At 37.7% G+C, this 15,846-nt stretch overlaps 1 protein-coding gene and 1 long non-coding RNA gene across 2 annotated transcripts in view; both read left to right on the top strand.

Moving 5' to 3' along the window:
- Positions 1-4,889, top strand: part of CPED1 (cadherin like and PC-esterase domain containing 1) — a 129,559-nt gene extending 124,670 nt beyond the window's left edge. The window contains exons 23-24 of the mRNA XM_081331097.1: positions 1,628-1,774; positions 4,213-4,889. Of these exons, the coding sequence (XP_081187223.1) occupies positions 1,628-1,774; positions 4,213-4,446 (381 nt within the window). The 3' untranslated portion in view covers positions 4,447-4,889. The remainder of the gene's footprint in view (positions 1-1,627; positions 1,775-4,212) is intronic.
- Positions 4,890-5,100: 211 nt separating this feature from the next.
- On the top strand, positions 5,101-15,703 carry LOC308669996. The gene is made up of 4 exons (XR_014026902.1): positions 5,101-5,145; positions 5,484-5,584; positions 15,450-15,512; positions 15,586-15,703. It is a non-coding gene; the product is annotated as an uncharacterized lncRNA (long non-coding RNA).
- The last annotated feature ends 143 nt before the right edge of the window (positions 15,704-15,846 follow it).

The raw sequence follows: 15,846 nt of genomic DNA, 5'->3' as shown, positions 1-15,846 counted from the left end.
AAAAAGCAGGCACATGTAGGATTCCAAGAATGTTCTTTATCATTGTAGTATGGAATAACAGAATCTTGAAAGCTCATTATATATCTGCCCATTAGTTGTGAGCTCCTCTCCCTTTTATCTGATTGTTCCCTTTGCAACATCTCTTCTCCCTCTGGCAAGGTCATTCTCACATTCCATTACAATTCCTCACTGAAAAACAACTCTGGGTCTCAGCCTCCCTTACTCGATTAAAATAGGGAACCACAAGCCATATTTATAGATGAAAAGCAAATTTTGAATGGCACAGGTATATTAGGCACATAATATGCAGCAGACAAAACATACTGCTGCATTTTATAGCAGTTGCAGTTTCCATGTAGTCTTCAAAGCAGTCTCATGTAATAGGCATTATAAAATCTACCAGTAGTTGAGTAGTATTAAGGACATACGTCATTACTAAATGATCCTTCTCCTTCAGAAAGAATTACAGTTGGCACACCTCAGGGTTCTCCTGGTCAAGAAGACTCCCAAGTTATGGCCATCCTTCAGGAAAATATTGCCTTCTCAAGAAACAGTAGAAAGCCATGATGATCAAACAACAATTCCATCTTACTAAAGTTCAACTTTAGTCTATTTTGTCCCATCCAGACCAGAATATCCTCAAAAACTGAAACATTTGACAGCATTGGTAAACAAGCGACACTTGGTCCTATTGTGGAAAAACGGAAATAGCCATCAGAGTCATACTTTAAGTTTGCTCACAATATCTTTCTTCCCTCAGTGGCCATGCCATCTGGCAACAAACATGTATGTTATTATAAAAAAATATGGTCTGAATTCCTTTTCCTTCCTTCCTTCCTTCCTTCCTTCCTTCCTTCCTTCCTTCCTTCCTTCCTTTCTTCCTTCCTTCCTTCCTCATGCCTGTTCCATGAAGGATAAGCAAACTTTAGACGTGTGTCTTTGCTTTTTTTAATGCAAGTTGTGCCAACTGAAGAAATGAAATATACTTCTAATGGAAGAATTCTGAACATAGTAATTTGTTCTGGATACCAAAAATGAGGTGTGTTTTTTCAACACAAAGCTTTCCCAATATAATTTGAAAGAAATGTCAATTTATTGTCCTATAGATTATTGAAGTCAGGTATCATTCTGATTTACTGTCTGTCACTCATCCATTATTTGATCCTCATTTGCCTATATTACCTTATAAATAATTTTTTCATAGTTGCTAGGAAACTTTGAATAAGATAAAAATAATCTAATGTAAAATTGAATTTCAGCCCCAAAATGAGTTTGAAAGAATACATCTTTAATTATATACAGTATTACCAAATTAAACCACTAATAGTTTTGTGTCATCTCATTTATCAATATCTGTAAGATTAGGGGTACCTAAAACACATTTTATTTCTGAAATAATTTCTCCTTCCCTCTCTCTTTTTATTTCCTCTCTTTCTTTTTCTGTTGTATTATGTTTGTTCTAAGATAAATTTGGGAGTTGTTTTATCGCAGACACACTTGTTTGCATTCAACAAAAATTTGAATATAAATTCCATTCAAATCATTCATTTGCATACCATTCTATTCAAACAGAAACTAGAAAGAAATAAAAAAAAGTTGATGTGAGGTGTCTTGGTTTAAACCGCAGGCAGAAATACAGAATTTGTGGAAAGAAAATCTTGCTATTCTTAACACTGCAAAACACTATGGCTATGAAGTGGTTGATACTTTCATTATTACAATGGGACGGTACAAGGAATTTTTGCAAGGGAAATGTGGATGTCATTTTCATGAGGTAAGAATTTGGGGTTACATGCTTTAAATTTTGTCCTACATTAATGAAAACATCTGAAATATAGCTGTATTTTGGCAATCCACCATAAGCATTTTACAGACAGACCAATTATGGATAAATATAATTGAACTTGGTGCAGCCTGATTCTTAGTAAACTTGCACAGCAATGTAGAATGAACTGAGAAGGAAGAAAAAGAGCTTATTCTGTGTAGATGTGAGCAGAGCACTGAAAGTCTAGCTAATCCAGATGCCCTCTTCTGGAGGGGGGGTTGCAGAAGAGGAGAAGGCAAAGGGGAAGCAGCTAGTCTTTTGTTCCTTCAGAATAACAGAGTTGGAAGGGATCTTGGAGGTCTTATAGATCAACCCCCTGTTCAGCCACGACACCCTGTCTCACTCCAGACAAATCGCTGTCTAATCTCTTCTTAAAAACCTCCAGTGATAGAGAACCCACAACTTCTGAAGGGAAGCTGTTCCGCTGGTTTATTGCTCTCACTGTTAGGAAATTTCTCCTTATTTCCAGGTTGCTTCTCTGCTTGATCAGTTTCCATTCGTTGTTTCTTGTTTTGTCTTCTGACCCCCTCTTCTTTGTGGCAGCCCCTCAAATATTGGAACGCTGCTTTCAAATTAAGTCCAGCCTTTATTACAGTCAAAGACCAACGTAGGGAAGGATGGGTCTAAGGAATTAAAAAGAATAAAAATGTAGCAGAATAAAATTATATTAAAAAAGTTAAAAGATAGAAAACAAAAATCTAAAAGTAATATTAAAAGTGTCTAAAAGGAAGGATAGGAGCAATAAATGGACTTAGGGATCATGGCAAATTAAATTGTTCATAATACAGACCACTATAATGATGCTCTTTAAAACTAGTTTGTGGCACAAAAGATGTGCTGCAGCTTTAGATTTTTGGTTTGATCTTTTTCCCTTCAAATTAGCAACAGTGACCAAACATTCTCCCTCAAGTTCTTTAGGGTTTGGAGACCGTAGGCCCAAACCAGGGTGAAATGGTAGCAGATAGACCCCTTGCCCTGGGAGATAATTGTATAGCAATTTTCAAGGCTTTTGGTTATGTGCTAAGGTTCTGTATCTGAGGTCTTTTGCCACATTTACTTTTCTTTAGGGGCAGAGACTATAAAGAATAACATCTGGAGATAGTCTAGTAGTGTATCTTATCAGAGACTGGTCTTACTTCAGTTGACGCTGCCAGAGATATTTTTTAAAAAAGAGGGTATCCCTTGCAGACAACAACTGGGGATGGTCTGATGGCATATTTGTCAATAGCTTGGGAGAGACTGTGGACTACTGTATATGCAGCTGCCCACCCACCTCTCCAAGGAGGTATAGCTTAGACAGTCCTTGCCATCCTCTTTATCCTAACTGTTACAAGGAGGAACAGAGATAAAAGGCTTAAAGGCCAAAATGATTTTGAATATAATGCTGCAAATTCTAGACCTGGCTAAATAAACTTAATGACACACAAATGTCTCAGGTGGCTATGTTTATATGTGTAAAGGGAAAAAACTTGTGTCTTACATGATGCCACTGTACCTATATTTTAAATCCATGCACAACCGGATTCTAAATGCTAAGAAAATGTGTGATTTCTGAAGAATATTATTTAAATGACTTTAAATAAATCATCTACACTCAGCAAGAAAAAAACATATTTGGCCCATCCATTACCATTCTATCCATTGCAAAAGTAAAGAAGCCACTAAGTTTATCCACAAAGTTAATTCTGAAAAAGTATATATTTTCCAAGCATGGTGATATTGCACTCTTCAATATTCCACCATACAACCAGGGCAGGAAATATCATTATTGAGGCTAATATTAATATCTATGCTTCTGTACCTATAGATAATCCTTAATTTATTACCATAATTGAGCCTGCCCATCCCATTTAAAAGTCCTGATGGTTTGTAATGTAATTAATCTGATTTGACTACCTTTTTCATGGTGCTCATTAAATGAACATTGTGGTCATTAAATGAATCATTGCTTTGTTATGAAGCCGATTTTGTCAAAAATCACAATTAAAAGCCAATTTTCAACAAAACTGTCCTAAAATGCAGTCACGTGATCATAAATGCAGCCCAGTTGCCAAATGCATGAAATAGCATCACATGACTGGGGGGCAACTGTCAGAACTTCAAATCTGGGTCATAAATACCCCCCCAGATAGGTCCATCACAACTTCAAACAGTGATTGGATTACCTGTGTTTACATTGTTGGGTAGACAGACCAGCTACAAAGAAGAAAAGGATAAGAATTAACTTTATCACTTTTCAATATTGCATTGTAAGACCTTTAAATGATTTCAGAATAAAACAACAGTAGTTATTAGTAACTGCATATACAGCTTGAAGTGAGAATTTCTTGCATGAACTTGAAGCATTGGCATGAATGCCTTGCAAACCATGCTTCCATCTTTTTCAGGTGGTGAAATCAAAGGCATCTGAAAAAAGCTTTCCCACAGCAACAACTTTCTCAAGACCCCAAGTTCTGGGCAAATATTTCAACAACCAAAGCAACCTTGCAAAACTGAAAGCTTCTGTGTCCAATTCTCAATCTCCTTATCATGTGAGAGGCCCAATCAATCAAGTTTATTCTGAAATACTCCTCAGCAGGATCTGTGGGAACAACAGAAAGGATGCCAGCATGTCATTTTGAATGGTAGGCATGTAGAGCTCAAAGACTCCCCACTTTCCCATGGAGTGGCCCTCTGATCCTCTCAGGTTTAGTACACATTTCCTTTCCTTGAAAGGCGGAACAAATTAGCATAACTCAAGACATGTGGGCATTTCATCAAAGCCTTAGGAAATCAAGATAGATCTTCATAGATCTGTGGTTTCAGAGGGAGAAACAGAAGCACAAGTGGCAAAAGCAAGAAGGCTTACTTGAAATAGCGCCCAACAAATCAGATGTAAGCTACGTTTATGCAATTTTGTATGATAGAATGTACTGTAATACACTATCTCATTCCATGTTTAAAGGTTTTATGATTGTAAATGAAAAAAGCAATAGAGGAAAATGTACTTTTAGCATTTGCATTGACAAAATGATGGCATCAGTTCTAAGACTGCAACAACAAAAAATCTCACAAGAGGTTTTTGTCCAAATTGGTTATGTGCCATCAAGTCAGTGTCGACTCCTAGTCACCACACAGATAAATCTTTTTCCATGATGAACTGTCCATAACTTGGTCTTTTAGTTCTTTCAACAGTGCATATATCACCACTGTAACTGAATGCATCCCCCTCAATGCTAGTTGTCCTCTTCTTTCCTTCCACCCTTCCCAGCATTACAACCTTCTCTAGATCACATGAAATAACGTGTCCCAACCAAGCAAGATAATTTGAGCTGGATTTAGTGAGTATTTGGGGCTGATCTTGTTCAAATTAACCTAACTTATAGTTAGAATGCTAGGTAACTTCCACTTGTTGCTCTATTGCACTGATTAAGGTTACACAAGTACCATGTGGCTGCATGAAGAAGTTTTGCTCCTTATTCTTTGTCCTCTGTTGTTAAGATGATGCAGGTTTCAGAATGTTTGTCTGCCAACAGAAGCAAACTTTAAAGAAAATTGTCCACCTTTGTTTTATATGGGCAATCTTCTTTAAACATTGCCCATATACAGTACATATATTTTTATATTTATATTTACATTCTATATCTTTATTGCTCTTACATTTTCCTTCCTCCTCCAGTAGTGGAACTGATGTGAGAACTCCTAAACAAAATTATTGTACTGTTTAGCAAAACCATTTAAGTATGGAGAAAGAAACTTCAACTTCCACCTTGGATCAAGGTAATATAAGAGCCCGTTTGGTGTAGTGATTAAGGAAGGGGTGTCAAGCCTGATTGTATTGCGGGCCATATCATGACATATCAGGATGGTTTTTTTGCCTTTGCGGGGCCGGAGTTGACATGGTCTGCATGGGCCGCATCCAGCCTGTGGGCCACATGTTTGACATGCCTTGATTTAAGGCATCATGAACCAAGGCAAATATAGTGACCTAGGATAATGCTGCAGGAACCAATCTGGACCAGTCACCAGGACCAAAGGTTTAATCTTCCGAGCTTTCAGACTCATGCTGGAACCCATCCTCGGGGAACTTCTCTCTGCCGGAATGTGTGCTTTGGGCTGTTTGATGCATAGTATTTACACAGTACCTGATTGGGTCTGATTTCTTATTTGTTGATTTGAGTATTGAGCTATTAAGTTGCTGGCTGTTGTTTCCTTGTGCTGCCAAGTCCTCAGCTCCTAAGTACCTGATAAGCTGGTGGTAAATCAACATTCTGGTTGACTGACAAGGAGCCCGTTTCTCAGGCTTCAATCATTTCCCTCACTATTTTTGTACCTGCTCAGCCAAGGCATCCGGCTAGAAAAGGTATCAGGTTAGAAACCAGGAGACCGTAAGCTGTAGTCCCACCTTAGGCACAAAGCCAGCTGGGTCACCTTGGGTCAGCCAGATTCTCTCAACTCTAGGAAGTAGGCAATGGCAAGCAACTTCTGAGAAACTTTGCCAAGAAAACTGGATGAATCGTCCTGGCAGTCTCCAGGAATCAGACACAACTGAACAGAAGAAGAAAAAAGTAAGAAAGAGACTGGTTTCCTTAAAAACCATGTAATGAGATTGTAGTTGCATGATTTGAATTGCAATTTTTTTGACTTACATTTTTTTATCAGTAAGTATATACATTGCATTTTCTTTTGCTCTGCCAGAAATCACACCCAAAGGCTAAGGGAGGTTACAGAAAATTAGATACTATTTGCTCAGCTTGGTGAGATTCTATATGTGCCTGATAGTTCAGTTTACCTTGTTTGGTGTATATTGCCAATAGAGCCATAGCAACAGCAACCACAAAACAATCTCATTTTCTTGCAAGTGTTATCTGCAAGGTATGGTAAAAGAGGTCACAATGGTAGCCATGACAATAGGACCCACATTAAAAGAAATGGGAAGAGCTTTGATCTCACCACCATGGATGCTTTCTTGACTTTTCTGCAGACACCACTAGTCCCTGCATTTGGACACAAAGTTTTGCCTTTGGCTATTTCACTGATAGGAGAATGCAGCACCTTCAAAATTTCTCCCTGAATATAAATATTTTTAGTAACCTTACAAAAATGATCATGCATGTATCCCAAAAGAAAAATTGCATACCAAGTCTAAACTTGAAGTAACTTGCATTAGTGCCAAAGGTAAACCTGAAATAAAGATAAACCTCACTTACTGAAGAGTCTTAAAATAATTATATTTACTTATAACTTGAATATTCCTTTGGATACAAATTCTGATTTTTTTTAAAAAAAACACACATTGAGAGGTGATCCAGGTTTCAGAGAGCTTGAATACCTTCCAACAGCAAATCTTTAAAGAGGATTGCCTGTATAAATATACTGAAAGTAATGTTAAAGTTGGACTCGTACAGAAAGTCTTTTTTTTAAAAAAAACTAAAATGAATTTTGGTTAGGTAATAAATTTCATGCTGGCAAATGTGCAATGTGGTTTCTGCATGTTCACCATTATATGGTTTTCCTATGCTGTACTTCACTGCGTTTCATGTTTCTCAGATGTCGCTATTTTTAAAACATCATTTCAGTGCTGTATTTTTATGGGCAGATTTTATGTAAACTTATCACTGTAACATGCAAATCAACCTAATATGAATACGGACCATAGATGTTTAAAAGTGATATCCAAATTGTAATTAGGCAATAGTAAATATATATATAAAATAAATATTGATACACTGTATGATACATTTCCTCAAGATGGATATTTTTTTAATAGACATGTGACAATAGATCAGTGAAAACATCATACAGGTAGTCCTCGACCTATGACTGTAATTGAGCCCAAAATTTCTGTTGCTAAGTGAGACATTTGTTGAATTAGTTTACGAGTCCCATTTATGATCTTTCTTGCCACATTGTTATGTGAATAATTGCAGTTTCTAAGTTAGTCACCTGGTTATTAAGTGAATCTGGCTTTCCCATTGACTTTGCTCGTCAGAAAGTCAGAAAAGGTGATCACACGACCCCAAGACACTGCAACTGTCATAAATATGAGTCAGTTACCAAGCTTCCAAATTTTGATCATGTGCAAGGGGAATGCTGCAATGGTCATAAGTGTGAAAAGTGTGAAGTCACTTTTTTCACTGTTGTAACGTCAAACAGTCACTAAATGAACTGTTGTAAGTTGAGGACTACCTGTATTCTCTTGCATATTGAGCTGTCTGTTTTTTTTTAGCATGCAGAGTATCTTGATGAAGAGATACATCCTAAACATGCTGTGAAACAATAAGATCAAGCTGATTGTATTGGATCTTTTGGGGGATAATGGACAGCATATACATTTATATTCATGTATCAGGATATTTTCAGAAGGCACCAAAGTCTTCACTCAATCTCATTCACTGATTATGAACATCTGTAAAGGGCACCTCAAAATTTTTGACCAATAATATTCATCCCCAACATGTTGTATTGTCCTTCATAGGATTGTTTATTTATGGCTCAGAGGTTATCCAGTTATTTGGCCTCTGGTATCACTACTTTGCGTACTCTCCCTCCCCCGGTATCATAATATGCTACTGAAAACATTAGAATATCATCAGAAATAAAATAAATTTAACAAATTTAGAGCATATAGACAAGCATCTGTCCAAAGATCTCTGTGACAATTGTTATTAATTTAATGGTTCACCTTAGCTTTGATATTGATATTTATTCAAAGACCAGATAGTCTTTGAGTATTAAATCTAAAGATTATTAATAGTACAATTCTGTAGCAATTTCTTGTTCTCATATAAAAGTTTAAGAAATAAACAATGCAGGGAAATTATTTTCAAGTATCTGATCTCAATTTTTTTTTTTTTAATTCCATTTATATCCCGCCCTTCTCCGAAGACTCAGGGCGGCTTACAAGCTTAGCAGTAGCCTTCATTCTATGTATATGCCTGCTTATTAGGGCTTTCACACACACCCCAAGCGGCATTATTACAAAGTCAGCTTATTGCCCCCAACAATCTGGTTCCTCATTTTACCTACCTCGGAAGGATGGAAGGCTGAGTCAACCTTGAGCCTGGTGGGATGCGAACCTGCACGAATTGCAGGCAGCTGGTGTTACTTAAGGAGGCATTAGCCCACTGCTCCACCAAGGCTCTTGTTACATGAAATACTTCAAATAAAGAGACATAACCATCAACATAATCTGTTCAGCTTGCCATAAACCATTGGAAAAGCCAAAATAATAATAATAATAATAATAATAATAATAATAATAATAATAATAATAATAATAACAACAACAACAACAACAACAATAACAATAACAATAAAGTTGGAAGGACCTTGGAGGTTATCTAATCCAACCCCCCCCCCCCGCTCAGGTAGGAAACCCTTTACCATTTCAGACAAATGGCTGTCCAGAGTTTTCTTAAAAACTTCCCGTGTTGGAGCATTCACAGCTTCTGGAGGCAGGTTGTTCCACTGATTAATTGTTCTGTCAGGAAGTTTCTCCTTAGTTGGAAGTAACCTTGAAGTTTCTCCAATAGTTGGAAGTAACCTTGAAGATCATCTAGTCCAATCCCCTGCTCAGGCAGGAAACCTATAACATTTCAGACAAATGGTTGTCCAATCTCTTCTTTAAAACTTACAGTGTTGGACCATTCACAACTTCTAAAGGCAGGTTGTCCCACTGATTAATTGTTCTAACTGTCAGGAAATTTCTCCTTAGTTCTAGGTTGCTTTTTGGTTAGTTTGGTTAGTTTCCATCCTTTGCTTCTTGTCCTGCCTTCAGGTGCTTTGGAGAATAGCTTGACTCCCTCTTCTTTGTGGCAACCCCTGAGATATTGGAACATTGGTATTATGTCACCCCTAGTCCTTCTCTTCATTAAACTACACATACCCAATTCTAGCAACCGTTCTTTATATGTTTTAGCCTCCAGTCCCCTAATCATCTTTGTTGCTCTTCTCTGTACTCTTTCTAGAGTCTCAACATCTTTTTCACATCGTGGTGACCAAAACTGGATGCAGAATTCCAAATGTGGCCTTACCAAGGCAATATAAATTGGTATTAACACTTCATGTGATCTTGATTCTATCCCTTAATGCAGCCTAGAACTGTGTAGGCTGTTTTGGCAGCTGCAGCACACTGCTGGCTCATATTTAAGTGATTGTCCACTAGGACTCCGAGATCCCTCTCACAGTTACTACTATTGAGCAAGGTACCACCTAATATACCTGTGCATTTGGTTTTTATTGCCTAAATGTAGAACTTTACTGTTTTCGCCATTGAACTTCATTTTGTTAGATAACGCCCAATGTTCAAGTTCGTCATTTCACTTTGTACAATTGAAATAGGGCTGAGATTACATAATGAGCTCAAATGTCCAAATGCTGCTTCAAAAAATGTATCTCCCTGCTTGAGTCAGGTACATGAAGCTCCACCTTCACCTATTACATATGAGTAATTCTGGTATGTAAACTACACTATACTCTTGCTTTGTTATTATTGTTTAAATCTGTAAACCAGTGTTTTTCAAACTTGGCAACTCTAAGATGTGTGGACCAACTCCCAGAATTTCCTAGTCTGCCTGATGTCTGGGTAATTCTGGATGTTGAAGTGCACACCTCTCAAAGATGCCAGGTTTTGGAAACATGGTATAGGCTACATTTTTTACTGTGGAATATTGGGAGAAGACTACTATCCTTGTTGCTCAGCAATATGTGAAGGCTGATTTAAATTATGCCAAATCAATCTTATTTCATTCTTTGATAAAGTAACTAAATTAATAGACTAATGAAATGCTGTGGACATAGTATGCTTAGATTTCAGTAAGGCATTTGACAAAGTAGACCACAATCTGCTGCTTAGTAAGCTAGAAAAAGGTGGAGTAGACAACAACACCATCAGATGGATCTGTAGCTGGCTGATAAACCGTACTTAGTTAGTAGTCCTCAATGGTACTACATCCACATGGAGAGAAGTAAGCTGTGGGGTACCACAAGGCTCCATCTTAGGCCCAGTACTCTTCAATATCTTCATTAATGACTTAGATGAGGGAATAGAAGGGGAACTCATGAAAGTTGCAGATGACATTAAACTGACAGGAATAGCCGACAACCCAGAAGACAAGTTCAGGATCCAAAAAGATCTTGATAAACTTGAACAATGGGCCCTATTCAACAAAATGAATTTTAAAGTTTTACATTTAGGCAGGAAAAAATCAAAGTTAAAAGTGCAGATGAGGTGAGACCTGGCTCAAAAGCAGTAATTGTGGAGTCCTAGTGGACAATCCCTTGACTCTGAACCAGCAGTTGGTACAGCAGCAGCCAAAAAAACCTAATACAATCTTGGGCTGTATAAACAGAGGCATAGAAAAAAGATCACAGGAAGTATTAGTACTGCTTTATAAAACCCTAGTAAGACCACACCTGGAATACGGCAACCAATTTTGGTCACTGTACTACAAAAAAGTTAGTGAGACCTTGGAAAAAGTTCAGAGAAGAGCAACTAAGATGATCAAAGGCCTGGAGACTAAAACATATGAAGAACGGCTGCAAGACTTGGGTTTGGCTAGTCTAAAGAAAGAAGAAATGGGTGACATGATAGTATTCCAGTATTTGAAGGGCTGCCACACAGAAGAGGGAGTCAAACTTCGCACCAGAGGGCAAGACAAGAAACAATGATTGGAAACTGACCAAAGAGAGAAGCAACCTAGAATTAAGGAGAAAGTTCCTAACAGTGAGGACAATTAACCAGGGGAACAGCTTGCCTTCAGACATTGTGGGCACTTCATCACTGGAGGTTTTTAAGAAGAGCCTAGACAGTCACTTGTCTGAAATGGTATAGGTTCTCCTGCTCGAGCAGGGAGCTGGACTAAAAGACCTCAAGGTCCCTTCCAGCTCTATTCTATTCTATTCTAAATTATAGTGGTGGTCCTTGACTTACAGCAATTCGTTTAGTGACTGTTCAAAATTACAACAACTCTGGAAAAAGTAACTTATGACCATTTTTTCACACTTATGACCATTGCAGCATCCCCATAACCATCATGATCAAAATTCAGACGCTTGGCAACTGACTCATATTTATGATGGTTGCAGTGACCCGGGGTCATGTGATCCTCTTTTGAGAACTTCTTACAAGCAAAGTCAATGGAGAAGCCAGATTCACTTAACAACCGGGTGAATAACTTAACTGCAATGCTTTACTTAACAACTGTGGCAATAAGGTCGTAAAATGGGGCAAAATCCACTTAACAAATGTTTCACTTAGCAACAGAAATTTTGGGCTCTATTGTAATCATACGTTGTACTGTGAATACCACTTGAATATGTTTTTAGGTGAAGTGCAGTGTGCAAACAACTCTGAATTCTTACATATATTTATCTGGGACTAATCCCCAGTGGATTCTACCAGGGTTATTTCTGAGTGTTGGGCTGCAAGTCAAAATTCTGTATTTGCAAAGATCACTGGTATTACCTGAAACAAAATCCTAAACAATGGTTTTGTTACCCACAAGTATAAACACACTCTAGTTTTTTCCCCCACCTGCATGCTGAGAAACGTCTTTAGACCTCACCTGTTTACTTACCTGACTGCATGGAAGAATTTTTCCTTACATGGTGGTGAGAACATTCCCTTCGTTTGTTATTGCATTTTTTTTCAATTTTTTTTGTAGGAGTGGAGAAATGTGTGTGTGTGTTTGTGTGCAAAATAATCTCTTATTCATATTTAACATAAGAGATCATTTCAACATGAGAACAAATAATAACAGTAAATAAAAATAAGCTACATCTGTGCCATTTGCAGGGCAGCATATTGGAGCAGACCAACTTACTGAATGCTAATGTTCTTGGAAATATAGCATACTCTGAGCATGGACAATGCAAATAGTTTGCATTTTACTTTCTTGGTGTTCCTTTGACCCATCATGACTTATGCACCATCAAGATATACTTTTTTAATCAAGCTACCTTTCTGCCATATTCGGTTCACTGAAACCTTCCTGCGTGGCATACTGTCCCCCAGAACTTCCTAAAATTCAAACAAAAGCATGTTTCAAAATCAATTTTTAATACTTTGTTGAGACATCCCAGTTAGCACTTCCATGTAGCTGGTTTCCACACTGCATCTGGAGCATTAGAAAAAAAGAAACATAAAAGATGAAAAAATATGTGACAAAGAGCAAAGTACTATGTTGCTATCAGGATAGCAACATGGCAAATAATATTGACCAATAATTACTTATATTGGCAAATAATAACTAATATTCGGAATCTGACTGGGCTCCAGCTACATGGCAAAGAGTACAATTGGATAATGTAAAAATCAGATGTAAGAGATTGGGATAGGAGGACAATTCATAGTTTACAGAGTTAATCAGCACAGAAGTGGGTGTAAATAGATTGAGAATTAATATCTATACCTAATTCCTCCATAATAACTTTAACTGAAGTGTAAAATTGTACTGAGCTTTAATTATTTTCTTTTGTGGCATTTCCAAATTCAATATAAATCATCATATAACATCAGTCATTAGGCTTTTGGTGTTTTTGTCATATATTACCAAAGTCCAACCAACAGAACTGCTATTTAAAAGAAAAATATATAAAAAGCATAAATTTAGAGTTCATTAATATATACACCATCCAATTCCAGAAGGATGGACTTTCATTAAGCATTTTTGTTCCATTTTAAACATCAAAAGCATAATAGCATAAATGACCCACTTTAACCATGTGTAACTCTCAACCCACAATTTTTTTAAAAAAAAATAGCTATTGATTTGGTTGATTTATCTTTCAATAAAAAGAACATGACATCCTGTTTTTATTCTCATAGATTGGGGGGGGGGCAACTATAGCAACCTTATGGCCTGTGGTCGTCACCTTCCAGAATTCTGAACCAGCCTGTGATAGATCATCATCTTCACCATCTTAAAAACATCTTTAGAGCGCAGAAAGAATTGTACTAACCATAACATCCTGATGTAATTACAGAACATGCATTGATGGACTCAGCCTATCATAGCTGAATAAAGCTCCATATTTATGTGCAAAATTCTTTCCCTCTGGGCTTTGTTTTTGTAACCTTTTGAAAACAAAGAATTGTGTGCAATAGATCAACTGTTCAGTAGTTATTGGCAGACCTGGATTTATATTCTGTTTCCTCATTCCCCACCAGAAAACATATAGTTTAAACAACTGGAAGGCACATAGAATGACATGACATGACACGACACAGAAGTTCTTGTATTTGGATTTGCATTTTTTAAAAATCTCTACTTGTACTTCAGTATTGCCTTCATCCAAAGACATCTAGGGAAACATTTTAAATGTTCCAGAACTTCAGATTCTTGTAACTCAAGGAAATTGTAATCTTTCATCCTTCATGCTTTACTATAGATAAAACTCAATTTATTTAACATAAATCTTGAAATTATTTCTGTGAATGTATTTATATTTATATATTGTCTGTCTGTGTGTGTGTGTGTGTGTGTCCCTCTGTAAAGCAGAATGTGTTTTCTTTCTTTAACAACATTTCGCCCCTCGAGAAACATGTTGACAGGGAAGGAAAACATAATTATAGAAATGCCTTAATTATATTGCAGTACAATAATCTTGCTACCAGCTGCTTTTTATGATAGCCTGTTTTATTCTCATTTATACAGGCTTGTGGTACAAACCACTGGCTATACCTCATTAATGATGCCATTATTTCTTAAATGGAAGCAAAAACGTGATATAAAAATATGAAATCAGGAGAAATGAGTATTATACTGAGTGTTTGGAATTGGAGAATGTCATTCTCCCATCTCTCACATATTCCTCTAAACCAGAGGTCCCCAACCTTTTGGGCACCAGGGACCGGTTCCGTTGAGAGAGGTTTTTCTGCGGACCGGAGGGTGCGGCCTGCATTTCCGGATGGGGATTTCCTTGTTTGTGCAGACCGGTTGCTGGCATGCCGCAGACCGGTACTGGTCCATGGACCAGGGGTTGGGGGAACCCCTGCTCTAAACTAAAAAAATCCCTCCCTTTTTTACCCTGTAAGACCTTAGAGTCAGGAGACTGATGGAGCTGAGAGTCGCAGCAGATTTTTTTTCCTTTGCAGAAAGATCTGCTGCTATTTAGGATTGAACTCTCAGCTTTCCAAATGGGAGGTTGAGTGTCTTCACCACCAGGCCACCACGCCGCTCATTTCATTGTCTTCTACAATTCCATCCCCAAAATGCTCTCTTTCTAAATGTATTATCCTGGTTTTGCTATCATACAGATTTTGGGGTATCCTTCTGAAATAGTGGATAAGTCAGAGATTCTCTGTCCATGCAGGCCAAGTACTTCATCTGAACTGTCACCATTCATTGCAGTTTTTCAATGTGCAAGGCTATGGTCCAGCACTGCCCATCAGGAATGAATTTCATTTTTATGAATTGCAGCATTCAGTCAGAAATCTTCATTAAGAACTGATGCTGTTTTCAGAGACATCATCATGCACCAATCAAGATAATTTTTCAGACTGCATAGCTTTCAAAAACACAGCACTGAATATAGGGTTACAGACAAAACTTGGAATTAACATTGCACAAGAACTGAATGGCACGCCTGAATGTTGACAAGGGCAAGTATTTACTTTTTTTTTAACCTTTTTTCTGTCCAGTCTACATTCCGACAAGACAAAGATGCTGGGAGCTTTCAAATGTATTGGCTACTTCTTTAAAAAGTAGGTATTTGTTTCACAATACAATGAACAGAATATAAAAGCCAATACCACAGCCTGATTCTCTCCCGTTCAGGCGCGGTGCCGATACCCGAGGCCGGCTGCGCAACTTGCGCTTCCGACAACCAGCAAAGGCGTCCAGCGACGGCGCTTCGCCTCTCGGGAAAGCCTAAAAGCAGAGCGCGTCCGCAGGTCTTACTTTTATTATTATGGCCGCGTGTACAGCCAGTCCCAACCAATCAGAGCAATGTTGCATATTCATAAACTCTCTTTAGCCAATGAAACAACGAACAGGGAGCAAAAAGAAAAAACCTGAAGCCGAAAGAAATAAAGAGAA

The sequence above is a fragment of the Vipera berus genome (genome assembly GCF_964194415.1).
Source record: "Vipera berus genome assembly, chromosome: 6".
Lineage (NCBI taxonomy): Eukaryota > Metazoa > Chordata > Lepidosauria > Squamata > Viperidae > Vipera > Vipera berus.
Note: the sequence above shows the minus strand (reverse complement) of the source record. Positions and strands in the feature narration are given on the sequence as shown.